This window comes from Erinaceus europaeus, chromosome 19, assembly GCF_950295315.1.
Source record: "Erinaceus europaeus chromosome 19, mEriEur2.1, whole genome shotgun sequence".
NCBI lineage: Eukaryota > Metazoa > Chordata > Mammalia > Eulipotyphla > Erinaceidae > Erinaceus > Erinaceus europaeus.
The window spans coordinates 31,222,308-31,240,555 of record NC_080180.1 but is presented as its reverse complement, the minus strand read 5'-3'; the positions used below and the strand labels follow the sequence as shown (position 1 = coordinate 31,240,555).

Sequence of the window (18,248 nt, the reverse complement as noted above, 5' to 3'; positions counted from 1 at the left end):
CTGTGACTGTCTTTCTCCTAAGCACTGCTGGTCAGAAGCTACCCAGTCCTGCCTGAGACTGCAGGGCTGAAATTGTGAGTTAATAATGGTGCTTTCCTAGCTTCTCCTTACAAACACATTCACCCCCCCCCCAGGCAGAAAGAATCCCCATAATCTAAAGAATTCCCATAATTCCCAGCACAGCCCAAGGCAGAAAGAATCCCCATAACCCAGAGGAGTGGTCTCCCACCTCAAAAGGAAAAGGACAGTGAGGCAAGTTCCTGGGGATCCAGATTTATTTTACATCCTATTCCAGGGGTGACTTGGGGTGAGGGTGGGGCAGAAGAGGGGTACTGATCAGTCTCCTTAGAAGACATCTGGGGAAGGCTGGTCTTGGACATCCACAGACCAGGCCCAGGGCTGGGCAGCCTTTGGGGAGCTTTCACACAAGACTGCTTTTGAAACCTTGAATGCTGTGAAGTTCTGTGTCCACGTCCATCCCCCACCACACTCCCAGGCCCAGCTGGAAGCAGGCAGGCACATGAAGCAGAAACACAAAAGGGAGGACCGACCTCCTGACAAGAGGCGGCCTAAATTTAGCCTGTTAGGTTAGGAAGCTGGTCCTTGTTAGAGGAACTCCATGGGGGTGAAGCTGGGAGCCGGTCCCTGTTAGAGCAGACGCCATAGCAGGGGTTGGGGGTGGGGGCTTGGGGGTCTGTTCTCAGTAAGGCCTAGAAATTGTCTCCACTTCAAAGCAGACCTCTGTATTTGGGGTACAGGGCAGGGGAGGAAATAAAAGGGCTGCCAGAGGAATGCCTGCGAGTTGCAGGTGTGGAGCTCTCCTGGGGGTTTCTGGGGGCTCCAGGGGAAGTCTGCTGGTGCTGACTGCAGATGCTCAGGGCCTAGGGAAGGAGACTGGGGGAGAGCACCCTCTCTCTCCACCCCAGCCTGGCCAAGCTGAGTTGCCACGAAGACCACTCACACAGGGGCTACATAATTTCCAGGGAATGTCCCAAATTTCTGGGTTCTCCGAGATACACCTGAAAGAGAAGAGAAAATATTTCCCACACTTTTTTCTTTTAATAGGAATGTGGGTGTTCCCCCCTGGTGGCAGATGTCCAAAATTGCAGGTGGAGGGCCTGTCCTATTGAGTATTTGCTTTCCTCCTTGCTGCCCCCTAATGGCAGAAACTAAAATGGGCCCAACTACACATACTAAATACAGTAATGATCTATGAATTTTAGCAACACTGTCAGCTCGACACAGAGCACTGGTCAACCCCACCCTTTCCCAGAAAAAACATGAAGACAGGAGGATGAATCAAAACATAAATCAGAAGGAACCACTCTGGTCTCAGATGACACCTTCATTTTAGAGATGGGGCTCATGTAGAGCCTAAGAAAAGGTCAAGTGAATTTACTGAGTCAGTCAGTGGTCAGAGGCAGAGGAGGGACTCAAACCAAGGCCTCTCATCTGCTACAACCCCAGAAGAACCTGTATGTGGAGACCCAGGAGGTGGAATAGTGAACAAAGCAGATCCAAAGGTTAATCCCCAGCATCCCATGTGCAAGAGTAATGCTGTTTCTTTCATTAGTGATATTTTAAAAAAATAATAGCCTTGTTGGAGAGAAGGAGTGGTAGAAGATGCGGGAACATAAAATGAAAGAACAAGCCAGGCTTCCCCTGCCAGGAGGGTGGTACCCTGACTTTCTTAGGAGCAGCCTGTGCCCATCCTGTCCCCAGGCCTTGCTGATACTGTGCCCCTGCCCAGAGTGCCTCCCACTTCCTCTCTGCCTTTCCAAGCTCCTTCTTTGTTTTTCAAGGTCTAGCTCACCCATTTCCTCCAGAAAGCTTTTCCTGACTAACCTGCATCATCCAGAATGCTAACCACTAAGCAGTTGTGGCTACTGAGCCATTGAAAATGTCAGTGAGTTAAGACTGAACTTTCTAGGCTCTTCCTTGAAATAAGCACTTGTGGCTTGCACCACAAATGTGGTACTTCTTTTCCTCGTCTATCAACACATGTATTTGCATAACTTTATTAGTAATTGTGAAAAAGATTCAAAATCAGAAGGGCAAAATCAAAACATGCCCCTGAGCCCATCCCTCCAGGTAAGGACTTTTCTACTTCTTCTACTTCTTCTTCTCCTTCTTCTTCCTCCTCCTCCTCCTCCTACTCCTCCTCCCCCTCCCCCTCCCTCTTCTTCTTTTTTGCCACCAAGGTTATCACTGGGGCTCAGTGATGGTCACTTTTCATTTTCTTTTTTCCTTTTTTTAAAAAGCTGTTCAAATCATTTTTTAAAATTTTTATTTATTTTTCCCTTTTGTTGTCCTTATTGTCTTTTTTAATGTTGTTGTAGTTATTATTATTGTTGTTATTGATGTCGTCGTGGACAGAGAGAAATGGAGAGAGGAGGGGAAGACAGAGGGGGAAAGAAAGACAGACACCTGCAGACCTGCTTCACCACCTGTGAAGCGACTCCCCTGCAGGTGTGGAGCCGTGGGCTCGAACTGGGACACTTACGCCGGTCCTAGTGCTCTGCACCACGAACGCTTAACCTGCTGCGCTACTGCCTGACTCCCTTTTCCTTTCTTTTTTATTTGATCGGATAAGTAGAAATTGAGAGGTGAGGGGAAGGTAGGGACATAGAAAAAGAGACACCTGCTTTACCACAGTGAAACTCCCCTGTAGGTGGGGAGCAGGGGCTCGAACCTGGGTCTATAATTACGCATGGTAATGTATGCACTTAGCTAGGCATGATACCACCTGGCCCCAAATTAGTGTTATCTTTCCTTTCTTTCTTTTTTTGATATTTACTTATTTATTCCCTTTTTTTGCCCTTGTTGTTTTATTGTTGTAGTTATTATTGTTGTTGTTAATGTTGTCATTGTTGGATAGGACAGACAGAAATGGAGAGAGGAGGGGAAGACAGAGAGGGGGAGAGAAAGACACATACAGACCTGCTTCACGGCTTGTGAAGCGACTCCCCTGCAGGTGGGAAGCCGGGGTCTCGAATCAGGATCCTTATGCCAGTCCTTGTGCTTCACGCCACGTGCGCTTAACCCGCTGCAATTCCCCTTTCCTTTCTTTTTAATATATTTTATTTTTTAATGAGTGGCACAGAGAGAAAGATACAGAGAGAGACACCAGAGCACTGCTCAACTCAGGCTTAAGGTGGTGCTGGGGATTGAATTTGGGGCCACAGGAGCCTCAAGCATGAAAGTAGTTTGCATAACTATTATACTGTCTCCCCAGCCAAGTGCTTTCTAAGTACAAGTGTAGCCAATACTTGGTCAGCAGCCAGGTGATGGGATTCCAAAGAGAAATTGAGGGACCAGCTGGTCAGCCCTGCCCAGGAAGCCCCCTACACCCTTTAGGCAGTAAGCCCCTGCCAAGGGGCCTGGCTGCACATTTCTCTGAGCCAGCCCCATCCTGAGGGCTGAACAGGGTCGCCCACTCTCAGGAACATGCCATGAAGCCTGCTGGCTTGGTGGGCATCACCCAGGGCTGGGCCAAGGTCAGCCCCAAACTTCCAGCTTTAGTTTGTCCCCTGAGCATCTGTGGTGAGAGAAGGGGATGCTGCTGGGGAATGGAGGGACCACATGTGTAAGACCTGATCCCACCCACACATTTCTCTGTAAGAGGACCCAGGTTCAAGCCCCTGGTCCCCGCCTGCAGCAGGGGAAGCTGCATACTTGACGAAGCAGTGCTGCAGGTCTCGGACTCTCTCTCCCTCGTGCTCTCTCTCCCCACCTTCCCCCTCCCTCCCTCTCTTCCTTTGTCCCTTCCTCCCTCCCCCTCCCCTCTCCTTCCCTCTCAAGTTCTGTTTCTATCAGAAAGAAAAAGCTGGTCCAGGAGATGGCACAGTGAATAAAGCATTGGACTCTCAAACATGAGGTCCCGAGTTCAATCCCTGCCAGCACATGTACCAGAGTGATGTCTGGCTCTGTCTCTCTCCTCTTACGTTCCTCATTAATAAATAGACAAATAAAATCTTTTTTTAAAAAAAGAAAAACAGGCCATCAGGAGCAGTGGATTCAGCATAAAGGTACTGAGCCCTCAGCAATAACCCTGATGGCAATATTTTTTTTAAAAAAAGCTTACTTTTGGAACAGCTCCCCCAGACCCCCCAGGAACACCCCTCCCCCCAGAGGCAGACACATATGGTAGGCAGAAACAGGGGCCTGGGGGTTAGGAGCCAGCCCTGAGTCTGTGCTGACCTCAGCCGTAGCCCTGGGTTGCCTGTTGCCTCCCAGGCTGCACCCCCTTCAGGGAGTAAGGCAGACAACAGTTCCAGGTGAGATTAGCAGAAGGCTGTGTGTGGGAGGTCAGGACATACATCTTCACTGACCCTTCTGGACAGGCAGCAACTACCCACTCCAACCCCCGAGATGCTACACTTCTGGATCACCACATATCCCTCGCCAGGGCTACATACCCACAAACCAGCCATCATCACACTGCTGCATGACGTCCACTCGGTCACCCTCACGCAGCTCCAGCTCATCCTCATTCTGGGGCCTGTACTGGTACATTGCCCGGTACCTGCAGGGGACACCACATGGCTGCCAGCATGTCCCTTCCCCACACCAACCCAGTTTAAATCCAGGCGTGACGCAGCTTCTGAATTCCCCCAGGCCCCTCCTATGCCCCCAGCCCCCATTCTGGAAATGGCCACTCCACCTGGCTCAGTGCTAAATCTGCCTTCTGTATAGCCAACCCCTCCCCCCACAAGTGCCCAGTGCCTTTGTGTCTGTTCCACCAGGCCCCTTGCTTCATATAAACACCCGCCCATCCCTGGGCTGGGACCAAGCAAGAACACAGGGGCCAACAGGCCCTTCAGGCCACAGAATAGCAGGACAAACCAGAAATGCTGTAGGCAAGCACAACCCTATCCCCAAAGGATCCACAGGGGATGCAGGACCAGTGCTCTTTTTTTTTTTTTCCTTTAGGATTATTGCTGGGTTCAGTGCCTGCACCATGAATCCACTGCTCCTGGAGGCCATTTCCCCCTTTTTGTTGCCCTTGTTATTGTAGCCTTATTGTGGTCATTATTGTCGTTGGATAGGACAAAGAGAAATTGAGAGAGGAGGGGAAGACAGAGAGGGGGAGAGAAAGACAGACACCTGCAGACTTGCTTCACCACTTGTGAAGCGACTCCCCTGCAGGTGGGGAGCCGGGGGCTCGAACCGGGATCCTTAAGCTGGTCCTTGCGCTTTGCGCCATGTGAGCTTAACCCGCTGCACAACCGCCCAGCCCCCTGCAGGACCAGTGCTCTTGAGTAGCTTACTGGGTCCACCTGGGGGTTCAAGGCAGGTTTGGAGAGTCACTATGACCAGCATGTCAGGCAGCTCCTCCACCCTGAGCAAATACCCTCAGACAGTACTTACGGGGTCCAATGTATCTGAGAGGTGTTGGAGGAGGAGAGCCCCAGGTCTGAGGGATGGCTGGAGCCTCCAGGCTGGGACAGAGCTGTGACTGGGGTGCTGAGACTCTGGGGGTGCACAGGGAGAAAGGTGGGTGTAGACAGGCATGAGAGAGAAGTGACACTGAGCTGTTCCACCTGTGGCAGCAGCCTCCGCAGGCGACCTTGACCACTTGCTGCACTTGAAGGCAGGGCAGGAAGTGGAGCCCAGTGCTGGTTGGGCATGGAGCACAGTGATCAAGCACTGAGACCATCTTGTACAAGTATCTACCATGAGCTCTTGGGTTCAAACCCGCCAACTGCTCAGTGCAGAGGGTGGGGGTGGTGGGAAGTTCTCACCCCCTTACTACATGTAGGTGAGAAAACCCAAACCCAGGAAGGGTGGGTCATCTGAGGTCACATAGCAAGTGAATGCCAGACCCTGAGCCCCTCACCAAGCTGACGTGGAGGTGGACAAGTGGAGTCTGTGGGGACAGGAGGCTTGTACTAGCTTTGAGGGCTCATTCAGAGCTAGCAGGGTGCCTTCTGCCTTCCCCAGCTGCCACCCAAGGGTAGAACCCACCCATGATCTAAGATTCATGAGGTCGCGTGGGGCTGCAAATCCCAGGTTCTATCCAGCCACCCTGCTGGGAGGATACGGTGTGGGAGGGGGCAGTGGGGGTGAGTGGCTCTCCAGCCTCAGGTGCCCTTACCTGAGTCTGGGCTCTGAGATCCTGGCTGGGGAAGGAAAAGCCGGCACGGCGGGGGGAAGTCCGCCCCCCCCAGTCCACAGGCTCTGCTGGGCTGTGCATCGCTGAAGGGGAGGTAGGGTGCCGGGCGAGCCGGGAGGTGGGCAGGCGGGGGGACACAGGGAGGTGGGGGCTGTCATCGCGCATGCGTACTCGGGGTTCACGAGTCACCTGCACATAGGTGGCAGGGAAGATGCCCTGGCGCCCAGTGCCCGAGATGCGGCCTTCATACCAGTTCTCGTTCACCCTGCGCATCAGGCAGATCCGTTCACCCTGCGTGAGGACAGGGGGCAGCTGTAGCACCCTCCTGGGGGCAAGCAACCAAGGGTGCCTATGTGGGCTACTGCAGAGCCCTACAGAGAGAGCGGTCATACAGGGGCTCCTAGCAGGAAGAAACCCAGCCCAGACTACCAGCTCTGGGTCCAAGTGGTGGCATGTCCTGCAGAACATATACACATTACCATGTGCAAGGGCCCAGGTTCAAGCCACTGCAGAGGGGAAGCTTCATGATTCATGAAGCAATGCTGTAATGTCTGTCTCTCTCTCTCCCACACCCCCTTCCTCCTCTCAATTTCTCTGTTTCTATCAAATAAATAAAATGTGAAAGAAAGAAGTCTAAGCTCTGCCTACACATGGCATTGGGCTTGGCCAAGACCACCTCTTCAGGAAGCCCACCCAGTATGCTTGCCCCACCCCACCCCACCCCGGCCTCCTCTAGGTGCACAGCACTCTCTCCTCAGAGCTCCTGTCTCTAGAGAGCCTGGCAGAAAATATGCACAGCTGGAGGCCAGCAAGTGGCTCATCTGGTAGAGTGCACACATTAGCACGCACAAGGACCTAGGTTTGAGTCCCAGGCTATTACATGAGAACACCTGTACAGGAAAGCTTCACAGATGTTTAGCAGTACTATGGTGTCTCTCCTCTTTTTCTCTTGCTCTCTGTCTCTGTTTCTCCCTCAGTACCTAGAGGAAAGGGAAAAAATGACCCTAACTAGAAGCTATGTGACCTTGGGCAAGTGGTGTCGCCTCTCTGAGCCTTGGTTTCTTCACATGATAGGTATTCATAACAAAGATGCTGTGAGTGGCCAAGTCAAGAACTGACTGGTCAGGCAGTCTGGGAGGTGATGCAGTGGATAAAGTGATGGATTCTCAAGCAAAAGGTCCCAAGCTTGATCCCCTGCAGCACATCCACCAAAGTGATATCAGGTTCTCTTTCTATCCTTCTATCTTTTATATAAACAAATAAGAGGAGGAGGAGAGAGGACAGAAGGAGGTGGAAGATGACTTCAATGATGACGACTGAACAGACACAGCCATCACAGCCTTGACTGGTCCCATCCCTCTTCTACCTGGCAATCTGTCCTCATGGTAGCAACAAACTCCCTGAGGGCGGCCAGCCTCTGGGGCCACCTGGAAGGATGGTCTGCAGCCCTTTTCTCATCTGCCCAGCCCCTGGCCAGCCACCTCCTTCCCTTTCTCTCCTTGGAGCAAGCATTGGCGGAGGCAGTGGGAGGGAGGTTATGACCTATGGGCTGAATTCAAACAAAGGAAGGATGTTCCCTGCGCTCTAAGCAATTTTACAAACTTCCTTGGCCACAATCTACAGTAAGAAATCTGTTTTAATACTTATTTAATACAACACACTCTTGACCAGTAGCTTAGAAGCCTGTCTCTGCTGAGAAAAAAGAAACTGAGGTGCTAGGTGGTGGCACACACAGCTGAGTGCATGTGCAAGGACTGGGATTCAAACCCACCTTACGGAAGGACAGCTCCACCTCCAGGTCCCCCTTGAAGTTGTACTGGGCCACTGCTTCTCCATACTCCAGTACCTGGTAGGTTGGGGACTTGATGGGCTTGGGGACCTCATCAGCTGGCAGTACCTGCAATAAGGAGACTCCAAGTGGGACCTGGGGAAGGTGAGGCCCCAACCAGGAGATGTAGGCAGGATCTGCCCCCAGGCCAGAGTCAGACACCAGACAAAAGCCTGGGGGTGACCTGGACATGCAAACTCCTAGAGGAAGAACTTCCACTAAGGCAGAGTGGGCAATAATGGCATGGGCAGTGGTACAGATGGGAGCCAGTGCAGTAAGGGTGGAAGCACAGAAGGAAACAGGTTCCTCAGGAGCAGGTAACACCTGTTCTAAAAGTACTCCTGAGAACCAAGTGTCCTTCTCTCCTCCTCTCCTACTCCATGCTTGCCTCTCTCCACCTCATTTATCAAGATCAAGAAGCTAACACATAATTTTACACCAACACAAAAATGACTAATGGACTGGAAATACACACACATATACACATGCACTTGTGAAATCTCAGGATCAGAGAGTGCGCAAAGGCTGGGGAAGATTTATACCTATCTAATCAACAGCCTGAGTTAAACACCCTAACATAGGTCAAAGAGGAAGTCATAAAGAGAACCTAAATAAATCTGAATGGAAGAAAAAAAAATCAAGATCTATGGGCAGTAGTCAAAATAGTGTTTAGATGGAAACTTGTAATTAAATGCTTATGTTAGGGGAAATAAACTAAACTACGTAATCAAGATTGCCACTCAAAACAACAAGAAAAATAACCTAAAGCAAGCAGAAATAAGGAACAGAAGCAGAAATCAATGAAATTCAAAAAGAAAAGGGGAAAAAAATCAATAAAACTAAAGTTGGTTAAAACTCAGGAAATCAGGGGCCAGGTGGTGGCGCACCTGGTTAAGTGCACATACTACTTTGCACAAGGACCTGGGTTCAAGCCCCTGGACCCCACCTGCGGCAGGAAAGCTTTGCAAGTGGTGAAGCAGGGCTGCAGGTGTCTCTCTGTCTTTCTATCTCCCCCTTCCTCTCTCGATTTCTGGCTATCTCTATCCAGTGAATAAAGATAATAATAATTTTAAAAAATCAGGAAATCCTTATCCAGAGTAAGAGACACAAGTTGCCAATATTAGGTGTGAAAAAGCCACCACTACTGATTTTACTGACATCACAAGGATATTAAAGAAACATATTGATTACTCAATGTCTATAATTTAGATGACTAAGCCCAACAACGGCACGTATACACAAGGACCTAGGTTCAAGTGCCCGGGTCCCCACGTGTAGGAAGGAAGCATCACAAGAGGTGAAGCAGTACTACAAGTGTCTCTTTCTCCCTAGCTCTGTCTTCCCACTCCAAGTTTGTCTCTAGCCAAGAAATAAAGTTTTAAAAATAATTAATTCAAATGACTACCATTTCTTAAAAACCACAAACACCAAAGTTAATCTATAGTCTGACATTTGTCTTTCTAAAAGATAAAACCACCAGAGTCCTGTTCTGTTACATGTGATGCCAGGGATCAAACCTGTGACCTTAAGCCTGCAAGTCATGTGCTGTAGTCACTGTACAACTTCCTGGGCCTCACAGTTTTGCACTTATTAAATCCAAAACCAGTCTTGGGAGTCAGAAGACCTGGATTAAGATTCTTATCTCCCACTAAATAACTGGTCTCTGGCCCTCGACAAGCCCACCCTCCTCGTCACATGAAAACAATCTGCCACTTCCAAGACTAAGGAGAAGAACGGGGAGGTGACACACGAAAGAGATGTGAGTACAGCTGGTCTGGAAACTTGTCTCACACTCTTGCCAGCTGCAGTTAAGATCCTTCCAAAGGAAGGTGCAGAGAGATGGATTCTGAGCAGTACAGTTGGGGACAGCAGGGATGCTGACAGGGCTGGTGGCCTCTGGTATGAGTCAGGTGTTCTGGAAGCTTCCCAGTTGAGCTGGATCTTTAGCCCTCATTTAGCAAACATTTCCTCAGCATTTGCAAAGCCCCAGGGCCAAAGGCAAGAATGAGATGCCAGTCTCTTGGCTGTTTCTCTGGATGTGAGGGGGTCAGGAGAGGAGCCTGGGATGGATAAAGGGGTCTGCACTCTTAAATCTCTGCCAAACCACCTGGCTGGGCTCCTGCCTGCTCTGTCCTGGCTCACTCACCTCCACATAATTGGCAGGGAAGATGCCCAGCCGGCCATGATGCTCCCCCTCCAGCCAGTTCTTGTCCACCTCCTTGTGGATGTAGACTATGTCACCTTTCTTCAGAGTCAGCTCCCTGTGTCAGACACCAGTAAGCTGGCATGCTCCCAGGCCTCCTCCTGCTCAGACTGGGGCCAAGTCACCCAGTCCTGCTCACAAGGTGCAGTCTGTGGCCCTCCCTCTACCCCAGCACCCCCTCCCAGCGCAAGAACTGCCCCAGGAGGAAAGCGGGGTTAGGTGACTTACTTGGGGGACTGTGCCTGGAAGTCAAACTTGAGCCGGGCAGCCCTCTTCTGGGCAGGGAAGAGGAAAGAGGGGGTCACCACAATCAGGCAGCAGCGGGACCCTCTTTGCACCCCAACCCCAGTGCTCGCACCCCCTTACCTTCTTCTCCTCCTTCCTGGCTGGGCTGAGCCCACGTTCAGGGGCACTGGGGTCTGTGGAGAAGCATCACCTCAACTGGGGAAGGGCACGTCGGGGGACTGGGCAGGACGACCCCCCTCCCATCCAGGACCCAGTAGCAGGGGACTCTGGAGGCCCGTGCTTACCTCGGGTGGATGAAGACCCGTAGACAAAGTCTCGCCGCCCCAGGAAGGGGCTTCCTCTGTCCGCCATTCTGCGGGGGCTCAGGGGCTGCGGGCAGCCCTGGTAAAGTGCATTCGGGGAGCGGGAGCTCCAGGCTGAGGCCGGGCTGCGTGGGGGGCTTGGAGTGAGCGCCACACCCTGCCTACCGCTGTGGACCGCACCTCCTTTCAGGTCACCTCCCGGATCTGGGCTCAGAGCAGGACGTCCCACTGCTGCGCGCCGCGGGGAACGCGGGGTGCAGCGCCCCGGCCTGGTGAGGTGCGGGGCACAGCCCGCGGCTAAGGGGGCTCTCAGCTGCCCGGCCCCCGCCCCGCCACGTCCCCGCGGCCCCTGGCGCCCCGGGGACACTCACCGCGCCACCGGCCGCGGATCCGAGGACAGTCGGGGCGCCTGCGAGCTCTGCGGGGGAGACGGGCGCGGTCAGGCCCGGGACGCGCCTCCCAGCCCCGCGAGGCCGCCTCCGGAAAAGTTGGAGGCTCGGCCTGGAGGGGGCGGGAGCGGGACGCGGGGTCCTAGCGCTGCGCGGTCAGGCGGGAGGAGCCGGGAGCAGAGGGAACAGGGCGGAAGCGGAGGGGGGCCGCGGAAAGCCGGCTCGACAGTGGGCGGCCGCCGAGGGCGGGGAGGGACTCTTAGGGGTCACCGGGAGAGGTCAGCGCCCCGTGAGCTCGGGAGAGCAAGCGGGGTAGAGTGGCCCTAGCGCCCCCCCCCCCCCCCCCCCGCCCAGGCAGCAGGAGGAGAGCGGGTACCTTGGGCACCGGCTGGCGGTTCTCGATCTCCCGCAGGTCCTTGTCCAGCTCCGCGCTCAGCTTGGCCAGCTCCCTCTCCAGCAGGACCTGGGTGGAGAGGTGCGGGTGGGGGAGGGGTGCACAGTAGGGGGCGCCGGTCAAAGGTCACACGGAACAGGTCACTGGGCAGCGGGGAACAAAGCTTCCCGCGGGGCTTGGGTAAAGGGCAGGCACGGGCGCAGGGCCAGGATTGCCCGCCCTCTCCCCCCCCAGGTGTCTCTGGGTGTTCCGAGGGCACCCTGACAGTCTCTCACGTGCCCTTCCAGCCTGCCTGCCCCGGGTCACACTTCACTTACAATACCTTAGTACTTCCTGGTAGTCTCTCAGTACTATTGTTTAAATATTTTATTCGTTTGTGTTTACTTTTTAATTCATCTAATTTTACTTTTTAATTCATTTGTCTTAATTTTTTAATTTTTAAAATCTTTGTTGGATACAGTCAGAAATTGAGAGGGAAGGGGGTGATAGGGAGAGAGACACCTGCAGCACTGCTTCACCACTTGTGAAGCTTTTCCCTGCAAGTGGGGACTGGGGGCTTGAACCTGGGTCCCTGCACACTGTAACACGTGGGCCAAACAGGTGTGCCACCACCTGGCCCCTCAATTGTTTTAATTTTTAAGCTCTGGCTTACAGTGGCGCTGGTGATTGAAGGTGGCAGCTCAGTGGCAGCTCAGAGCCCCAGGCATGAAAGCCTTTTGCTGAACCATTACACTATCTCCCCAACCCCTGGGTGCTCTTTTTATCACAGTTCCTCTCTGCTCCTGAGCTGCTTATTCTCAAGCATTCCAGGGTCTCCCACAGCCTGGCCTCACTAGATGGGTCCTGCTGTCCTTGCTACTGCCCATGCTGGCAGTCTCCTGCTTCTGTTAAATGTATTTTACTGGGGAGACGGGCGGTAGCACAGCGAGTTAAGCGCAAGGACAGGCGTAGGGAATCCCGATTCCAGACCCCAGTTCTCCACCTACAGGGGAGTCGCTTCACCACCTGCAGGTGTCTATCTTTCTCTCCCCCTCTGTCTCTCCTCCTCTCTCCATTTCTCTGTCCTATCCAACAACAACAATAACCACAGCAATGATTTTAAAAATGTATTTTACCTGTTTTACTTTAATAAAAGAGAGAGAGATATAGAGAGAGTCCAGAGCACTGCTTAGCTCTGCCGTATGAAGCCTCAAACATTAAAGTCATTTTGTAGAACCAATATGCTCTCCACCCCACCCCCCACTCCCCACACACACCTCTAGCCTTCACCTCTGCTCCCTCACCATACCCTCTGCCTGGTCAACCCTACCTACTCTTCAGAGCCCAGTTCCACCTTGAAAAATCTGACAGCGCAGCCCAAAACTGACCATTCTTCCCCCTCCATGCTCAGTTCACTCATCACCCCACTCTGCCTCCTGCCAGCCAGACAACACCCCATGGAGGTCACCTGTATGGGCCAGAGGGCATCTTCTAAGCTTCTGGTCTGTGACCTTGGCCTATGGTCACAGGGGCACATACTCCCTAGGACCATCCCCCTCCTCTCCCTCACTCACCTGCCACATTGTCTCCCCCCCAACTCTGCCCCAGCACTCACCTCAATGGGCTGTGAGGGCTTCTCTACTGGGTCATCTACCAGTGGTTTCTTGGGCTGAGGGTGGGGAGGACAAGTGGGGGTGGGGGGAGGTGAAGTCACTTTGAAAAATGTACTTCTAAGAAGGGTACTCCAACCTCACCCTGCCTCCCTGGACCAGGCAGGTGAGGCTCACCTTCTGCCCAGTCTCTAGTTCTTGCAAAAACTGGTTCCAGGAATCTTCTGCCCAGATGTTGTCTGCTTTCTCTCTACGTCTAGGTACCTGCATGAAGGTAACTGGGCATCAGCTTGCAGGGTGGGGATGGCCCCAGGACAATTAATAGCCAGGCTCACAAAGCTGACTTTCCCACACCTCCAGACCTGGGCCTGCCAGTGTCCTGAGCAAACCAGGCCCAGGCTAGCTCCACCTGGTAGTCCATCCTGATGTTACTACCTGTGCCATTCAGCAGAGGGGCCTGGCCAGGAGTATAGTTCCGGGGGCTTCAGGGATTGGGGGGTAGGCTAGGGATACCTGATTTGTGGTCTGGAGCAAAGAGGATGCTCCAGAATTTGAGCTGAAAGTGCTTCTAGAAAAGTCTTCAGGAAGATCCCAGCTTCTTCTAAAGAAAGAAAGACATCTCTTCAGTTTCCTTTGAGTGAAACTGAGGCACAAGTGAGCACAAAATACCAGCGCATTGGCATGGGTTCCATCCAGGGCTCCTTCCTGGCGTCAGTGCCCCAGCCTCCGTTGAGGATGAACCTTCCCAGCCGGATGACAAATGTCTGGTGGGAGAATTAGGACCTGCTGGTCATAAATATGACTCCATTCTCTACTTCAGTGATCATGTCACTAATAATGGTGTTCGTGTGCATCTAACCTAACACCTTATCTAAGGGAGTGCTAGTCATAACTACACTTGTATATTAGCAGTGTTTGTGAAGGCCTGCTCTGAGCCTCAGTCCTCATAACCACCCAGGATCCCATTTAACATAAAGGGACACTGAAGCTTAGGTTAAGCAAGTTGCCCAAGCCCTTGTGGCTAGTGGCTGCTTATCAGTCTGAACCCAGAGCTCTGGGTCCAAACTTGGGCTGTTAGGCACTGTGGAAGGGATGATGTCAAGAGCCACAGGCTAGGGGTGGCTGAGCTGGCCAGGCTGACCCCACCCACAAAGGGGTAAGAAAGTCAACTGACTGTGCTTTAAGGGCAAAGCTCCTGGGGCCGGGTGGTGGCACACCTGGTAGAGCACATACATTACTGTGTTCAAGGACCCAGGTTCAAGCCCCTGGTCTTCAATTACAGGGGTGTAGTTCCACAAGCAGTGAAGCAGTGCTGCAGATGTCTCTCTTATTCTCTCTCCTCCCCTCTCAATTTGACCGGGGTGGGGGAGAATGATAGCCAGGAGCTGTGGAGTTACCATGCAGGCACACCGAGCTCCAGTAACAACCCAGATAGCAATAAAATAAAATATAAAAGCAAAGCAAACCAAATCCCCTGATCCCCAAGGCTGGACAGAGCCACTCCAGGGTGGGGCAGTCTAGGCTGCGTAGGCGTGGTTTGAGTGGCCTGCAGACAAAGGAACTTGCATCCTGCCCCTTTTGGGAGCACTTCTTCCTTTGGTGGCACATGGAAGGAACTAGCTCTTCCACAATCCTTGATTTTTCTCAGGCTTCTAGGTGTGTGGGAGGCCTTTGTTCCCTAACTCCTCAGTCTCCTGGGGGTCTTCATGGAGTGAAGCACATCTGCTGTGGCCACAGAAGCATTGACAGAAGAAGTGGGTACCAAGTCCACCCCTGTCCACCACTCCCCTGTAGTCATGGTAGGGAGGGAAGGATCTAGAACACTGGGGAACTGAGAAAAGCCAGACTTCAGCCTGCCGGCTCTGCGGCAGTTTCGATTGTGGCCACCAGGGGGGGGGGCAGACCCTGCAGGAAGCCAACACCCCTCCCCAGAGCCAGGCCCCCTCCCAACCCAGGCTCACCGTCTCAGAGAGGAGGCCTGGCTTGACCGAAAAACGGGCTTTTGCTGGAGCCCTGGATGCCTCCGGTCTGCTGAGGTGGTACTCCGGGAGGTGACTGGATGCAGGAAAAAAAACAGGCAGGAGAGGATAAGGAGAGAGCTTGGGGTTGCAGGTGCCTGGATGACACCTGCACCCAGGTCTGTCCACACTTTTGGGTCATTCAGGGGAATGGGGTGCTGGGTGCTCCAAAATGAAGTTTTGCATATGCTATGCCAAGTCTTTAAGAACAACTCTGGGACTGCTGGTATGCCCATTTTTACAAATGAAGAGGAGCCCAGAGAGATGATAGCAAGGACCTGGCACTGAAGCTAAAGTTTGGAAAAACACAAGTTGAGCTGACCAGACTGGTGAGTCCCACAGCCAGGCTCACCTGCAGGAAGAGGCAATGCAGGGGCTGGGCTGGGCTGTGCCACCCGCACCCCCTCACCTTTGGGTGGTTCCTCGAAGGTCCAGTCTAGCTGCAGATCTACAGAAGCAGAAAGGACCCAGTCAGGCAAGAGGAAGCTTGGGAGCACAATGAGGCTGCTCTGAGCCTCCTTGCAGCCTCCAGCAGGGGCTCAGGGGCTGAGTCAGGGCCTGAAGAATGTCTAGAGGGAGGGAAGGAATTGGGAGGGCAGTTCTTGGGAGGACTTGAAATGCCTCTGGCAGAACTGAGGCCTAAGTGAGCCAACCCTGCCAGGCATAGGACCTGCCCAGACCCTCCCCACTCTGCCTGCCTGTATTTCTCCCACACCCTCCTCACCATGACCTCCAAGGATCTGCCCTCCTCTATCAGGTGGGGCCTCCGCTCCCTCTTCCCTCCTTCTCCTCTTCCTGCACCCTCTCCTACAGTTTTAGGCCTTGCCTAAGTCCAAGTCACTGTGGTACTCATGATTTTGGGAGGCTTCCAGAGAAAAGCTACTGACAAGCCCGTCTGTATGTACTTTTTTTTTTTCAAAAGATGAGCAAAAAATACTTAATTGATTTTTATGAGAAAAGGGTTGGTGTGTGTGTTATTCGCTTGCTGAATAATACATTTTATCTCTATTTTAGAATTTACTGAATTTGACAGGACAGAGAGAAATAAACACAGATCTCAGGATCCCACACCTTCTGCCAGCTCCCAGATTGTTCTGTTTCCCTCTGAAGCAATAGCTGTCACTGACTCCCCTTCTACTACAGAAGGCTCTCAGATTCCCCATTCTTACCTCAGCCTCTCTCACCAAGGGCCCCAGTGACCTCAAGCTACCAAATCAGCCTGTGTCATTTCCTCTTGAGATTCTTTTCCCCTTGTCTTCAGGGAAACTGCTGAGTGGGAAGGAACATCCCATTTTGGTTTGCTGCCTCCTCTTCACCTCTCAAACCTGTGGTTTTAGGGCTTGATCCTTGGGCCTCTGTCTCTCCATCTCTCTAAGGGATCTTGTCTTCCAGGCTTAAGAAATGCCATCAAAGGCCAGGAAAACAGTGCATAGGAATATACATACATACATATACTAAAAAAAATTTTCCATACATCAAAAAGGACAGTAGCAACAAATGCTGGTGAGGCTGTGGGGACAGAGGAACTCTCATGCACTGCTGGTGGGAATGTAAATTGGTCCAGACTCTGTAGAGAGCAGTCTGGAGAACTCTCACAAGGCTAGACATAGACCTTCCATATGACCCAGTATTTCCTCTCCTAGGGATGTACCCCAAGGACTCCATAATACCCAACCAAAAAGAAATGTGTACTCCTATGTTCATAGCAGCACAATTCATAATAGCTAAAACCTGGAAGCAAACTAGGTGCCCAACAACAGATGACTGGCTGAGAAAGTTGTGGTATATATAAACAATGGGATACTACACAGCTATTAAGAACAATGAACCCACCTTCTAAGACCCATCTTGGATGGAGCTAGAAGGAATTATGTTAAGTGAGCTAAGTCAGAAAGATAAAGATGAGTATGATCCCACTCATAAACAGAAGTCGAGAAAGAATATCAGAAAGGAAAACTAAAAGGATTTGACTAAATTTGGAGTAGGGCACCAAAGTAAAAACCCTGGGTTGAGGGTGAGGGCAGAAGTTTGGCTTCGTGGGGAATGGGGGGGGGGGGCACAGTCTTTTGGTGGTGGGAATAGTGTTTATGTACACTCCTATTAATTTGTAGTCATATAAATCACTATTTAATTAATATGAGAGGGGAAAATTGATTGAATGTTTCTAACTTTTTAAAGCACAGACTGAGTCTTTTTAATACATAGGCTTTAATACATACTCTTTGATATGTTGACTCTCTTAAAAGCTTAGACCAGGGAGAACAGAAGTAACTGGTGGCACAGCTATATACAAATAATGTCAAAGGACATAAATTATGGTGATGCTGTGTATGATACAGTAAATCCTAACAGGGACATTTCAAAGTTAACCCAATCGCCAAATAATGTGATTATAGCAATAACTATCTATTGTCTTCTTAAACCCTAAGACAGCAGGAACCTTCAGCTTCCTCTTTAGAGCCTATATTTCCCCCAGTCCTAGAACCTCTAGGGTGGGGCTCACTTTCCTGCATGGTTCTCTCAAGTCATACCAAATGATATTGTATCTGCTGATTCCAACCTAATCAACGCAATGAGTACTACCTCAGCATGCTTCACTTCAGACTGTATCAGAGACGTCAGGCATGGAATGTCAACCCTTCACCCTCATTACCTTTCCTTTCATAGTATTCTCAAATTCCATTCCAGGAGGTTCACTTCCTAACAAAATCCCAAAACCTATAGACCAGGTCCCTTAAGGTAGAACATATGTTCACATGTATCCATAAACTAGGGCAAAATATATACCTAAAAGCAAAAACAGACAATAGTCTGTAGTGAGTCAGTATAAAGTTCATAAGGAAATAGTGTCTACCTAGACTTAGATACCCTCCTCACCTACTTCCTATTACAGTTCTCTCACTCACTCCAAAGCTAACCTTATCAAAGCAAGGACTGCAAAAGCTGAATAAGGGCAAGAGACTGACATACTTTAACGATGACTCTGTAGTCACTATCAGGCCACCCCATCAGCTGAGGCCCTAATCGGGGAGTCCTGAGATTCCCAAACAGACATGATGGGCCTAGACCTCGAATAAATCCCTCTCTCCATTGTGACCGGTCATTTCTATCAGGAACAACAAAATAGACCCCTTTGTGGGCCCCCATAGGACCTTGCCCTCAAC

The 18,248-nt window shown here is 51.6% G+C and overlaps 1 protein-coding gene across 5 annotated transcripts in view; it reads right to left on the bottom strand.

The window, feature by feature from the left end:
• Nucleotides 1-727: 727 nt before the first annotated feature.
• SORBS3 (sorbin and SH3 domain containing 3) overlaps nt 728-18,248 on the bottom strand; it is a 28,033-nt gene continuing 10,512 nt past the window's right edge. For 2 of the 5 annotated variants that reach the window (XM_007529120.3, XM_060178818.1), the window contains 16 exons: nt 15,494-15,532; nt 15,028-15,121; nt 13,580-13,667; nt 13,244-13,330; nt 13,072-13,125; nt 11,460-11,546; nt 11,066-11,112; nt 10,677-10,819; nt 10,513-10,565; nt 10,375-10,421; nt 10,090-10,204; nt 7,887-8,012; nt 6,098-6,406; nt 5,371-5,474; nt 4,419-4,525; nt 728-1,019 (listed from right to left, as the gene is read on the bottom strand). In XM_007529120.3, the coding sequence (XP_007529182.1) occupies nt 958-1,019; nt 4,419-4,525; nt 5,371-5,474; nt 6,098-6,406; nt 7,887-8,012; nt 10,090-10,204; nt 10,375-10,421; nt 10,513-10,565; nt 10,677-10,819; nt 11,066-11,112; nt 11,460-11,546; nt 13,072-13,125; nt 13,244-13,330; nt 13,580-13,667; nt 15,028-15,121; nt 15,494-15,532 (1,562 nt within the window). In that variant the 3' untranslated portion in view covers nt 728-957. Of the gene's footprint in view, nt 1,020-4,418; nt 4,526-5,370; nt 5,475-6,097; nt 6,407-7,886; nt 8,013-10,089; nt 10,205-10,374; nt 10,422-10,512; nt 10,566-10,676; nt 10,820-11,065; nt 11,113-11,459; nt 11,547-13,071; nt 13,126-13,243; nt 13,331-13,579; nt 13,668-15,027; nt 15,122-15,436; nt 15,533-18,248 lie in introns of all 5 variants that reach the window. The other 3 variants (XM_060178820.1, XM_060178817.1, XM_060178819.1) reach the window with 3 other exon arrangements.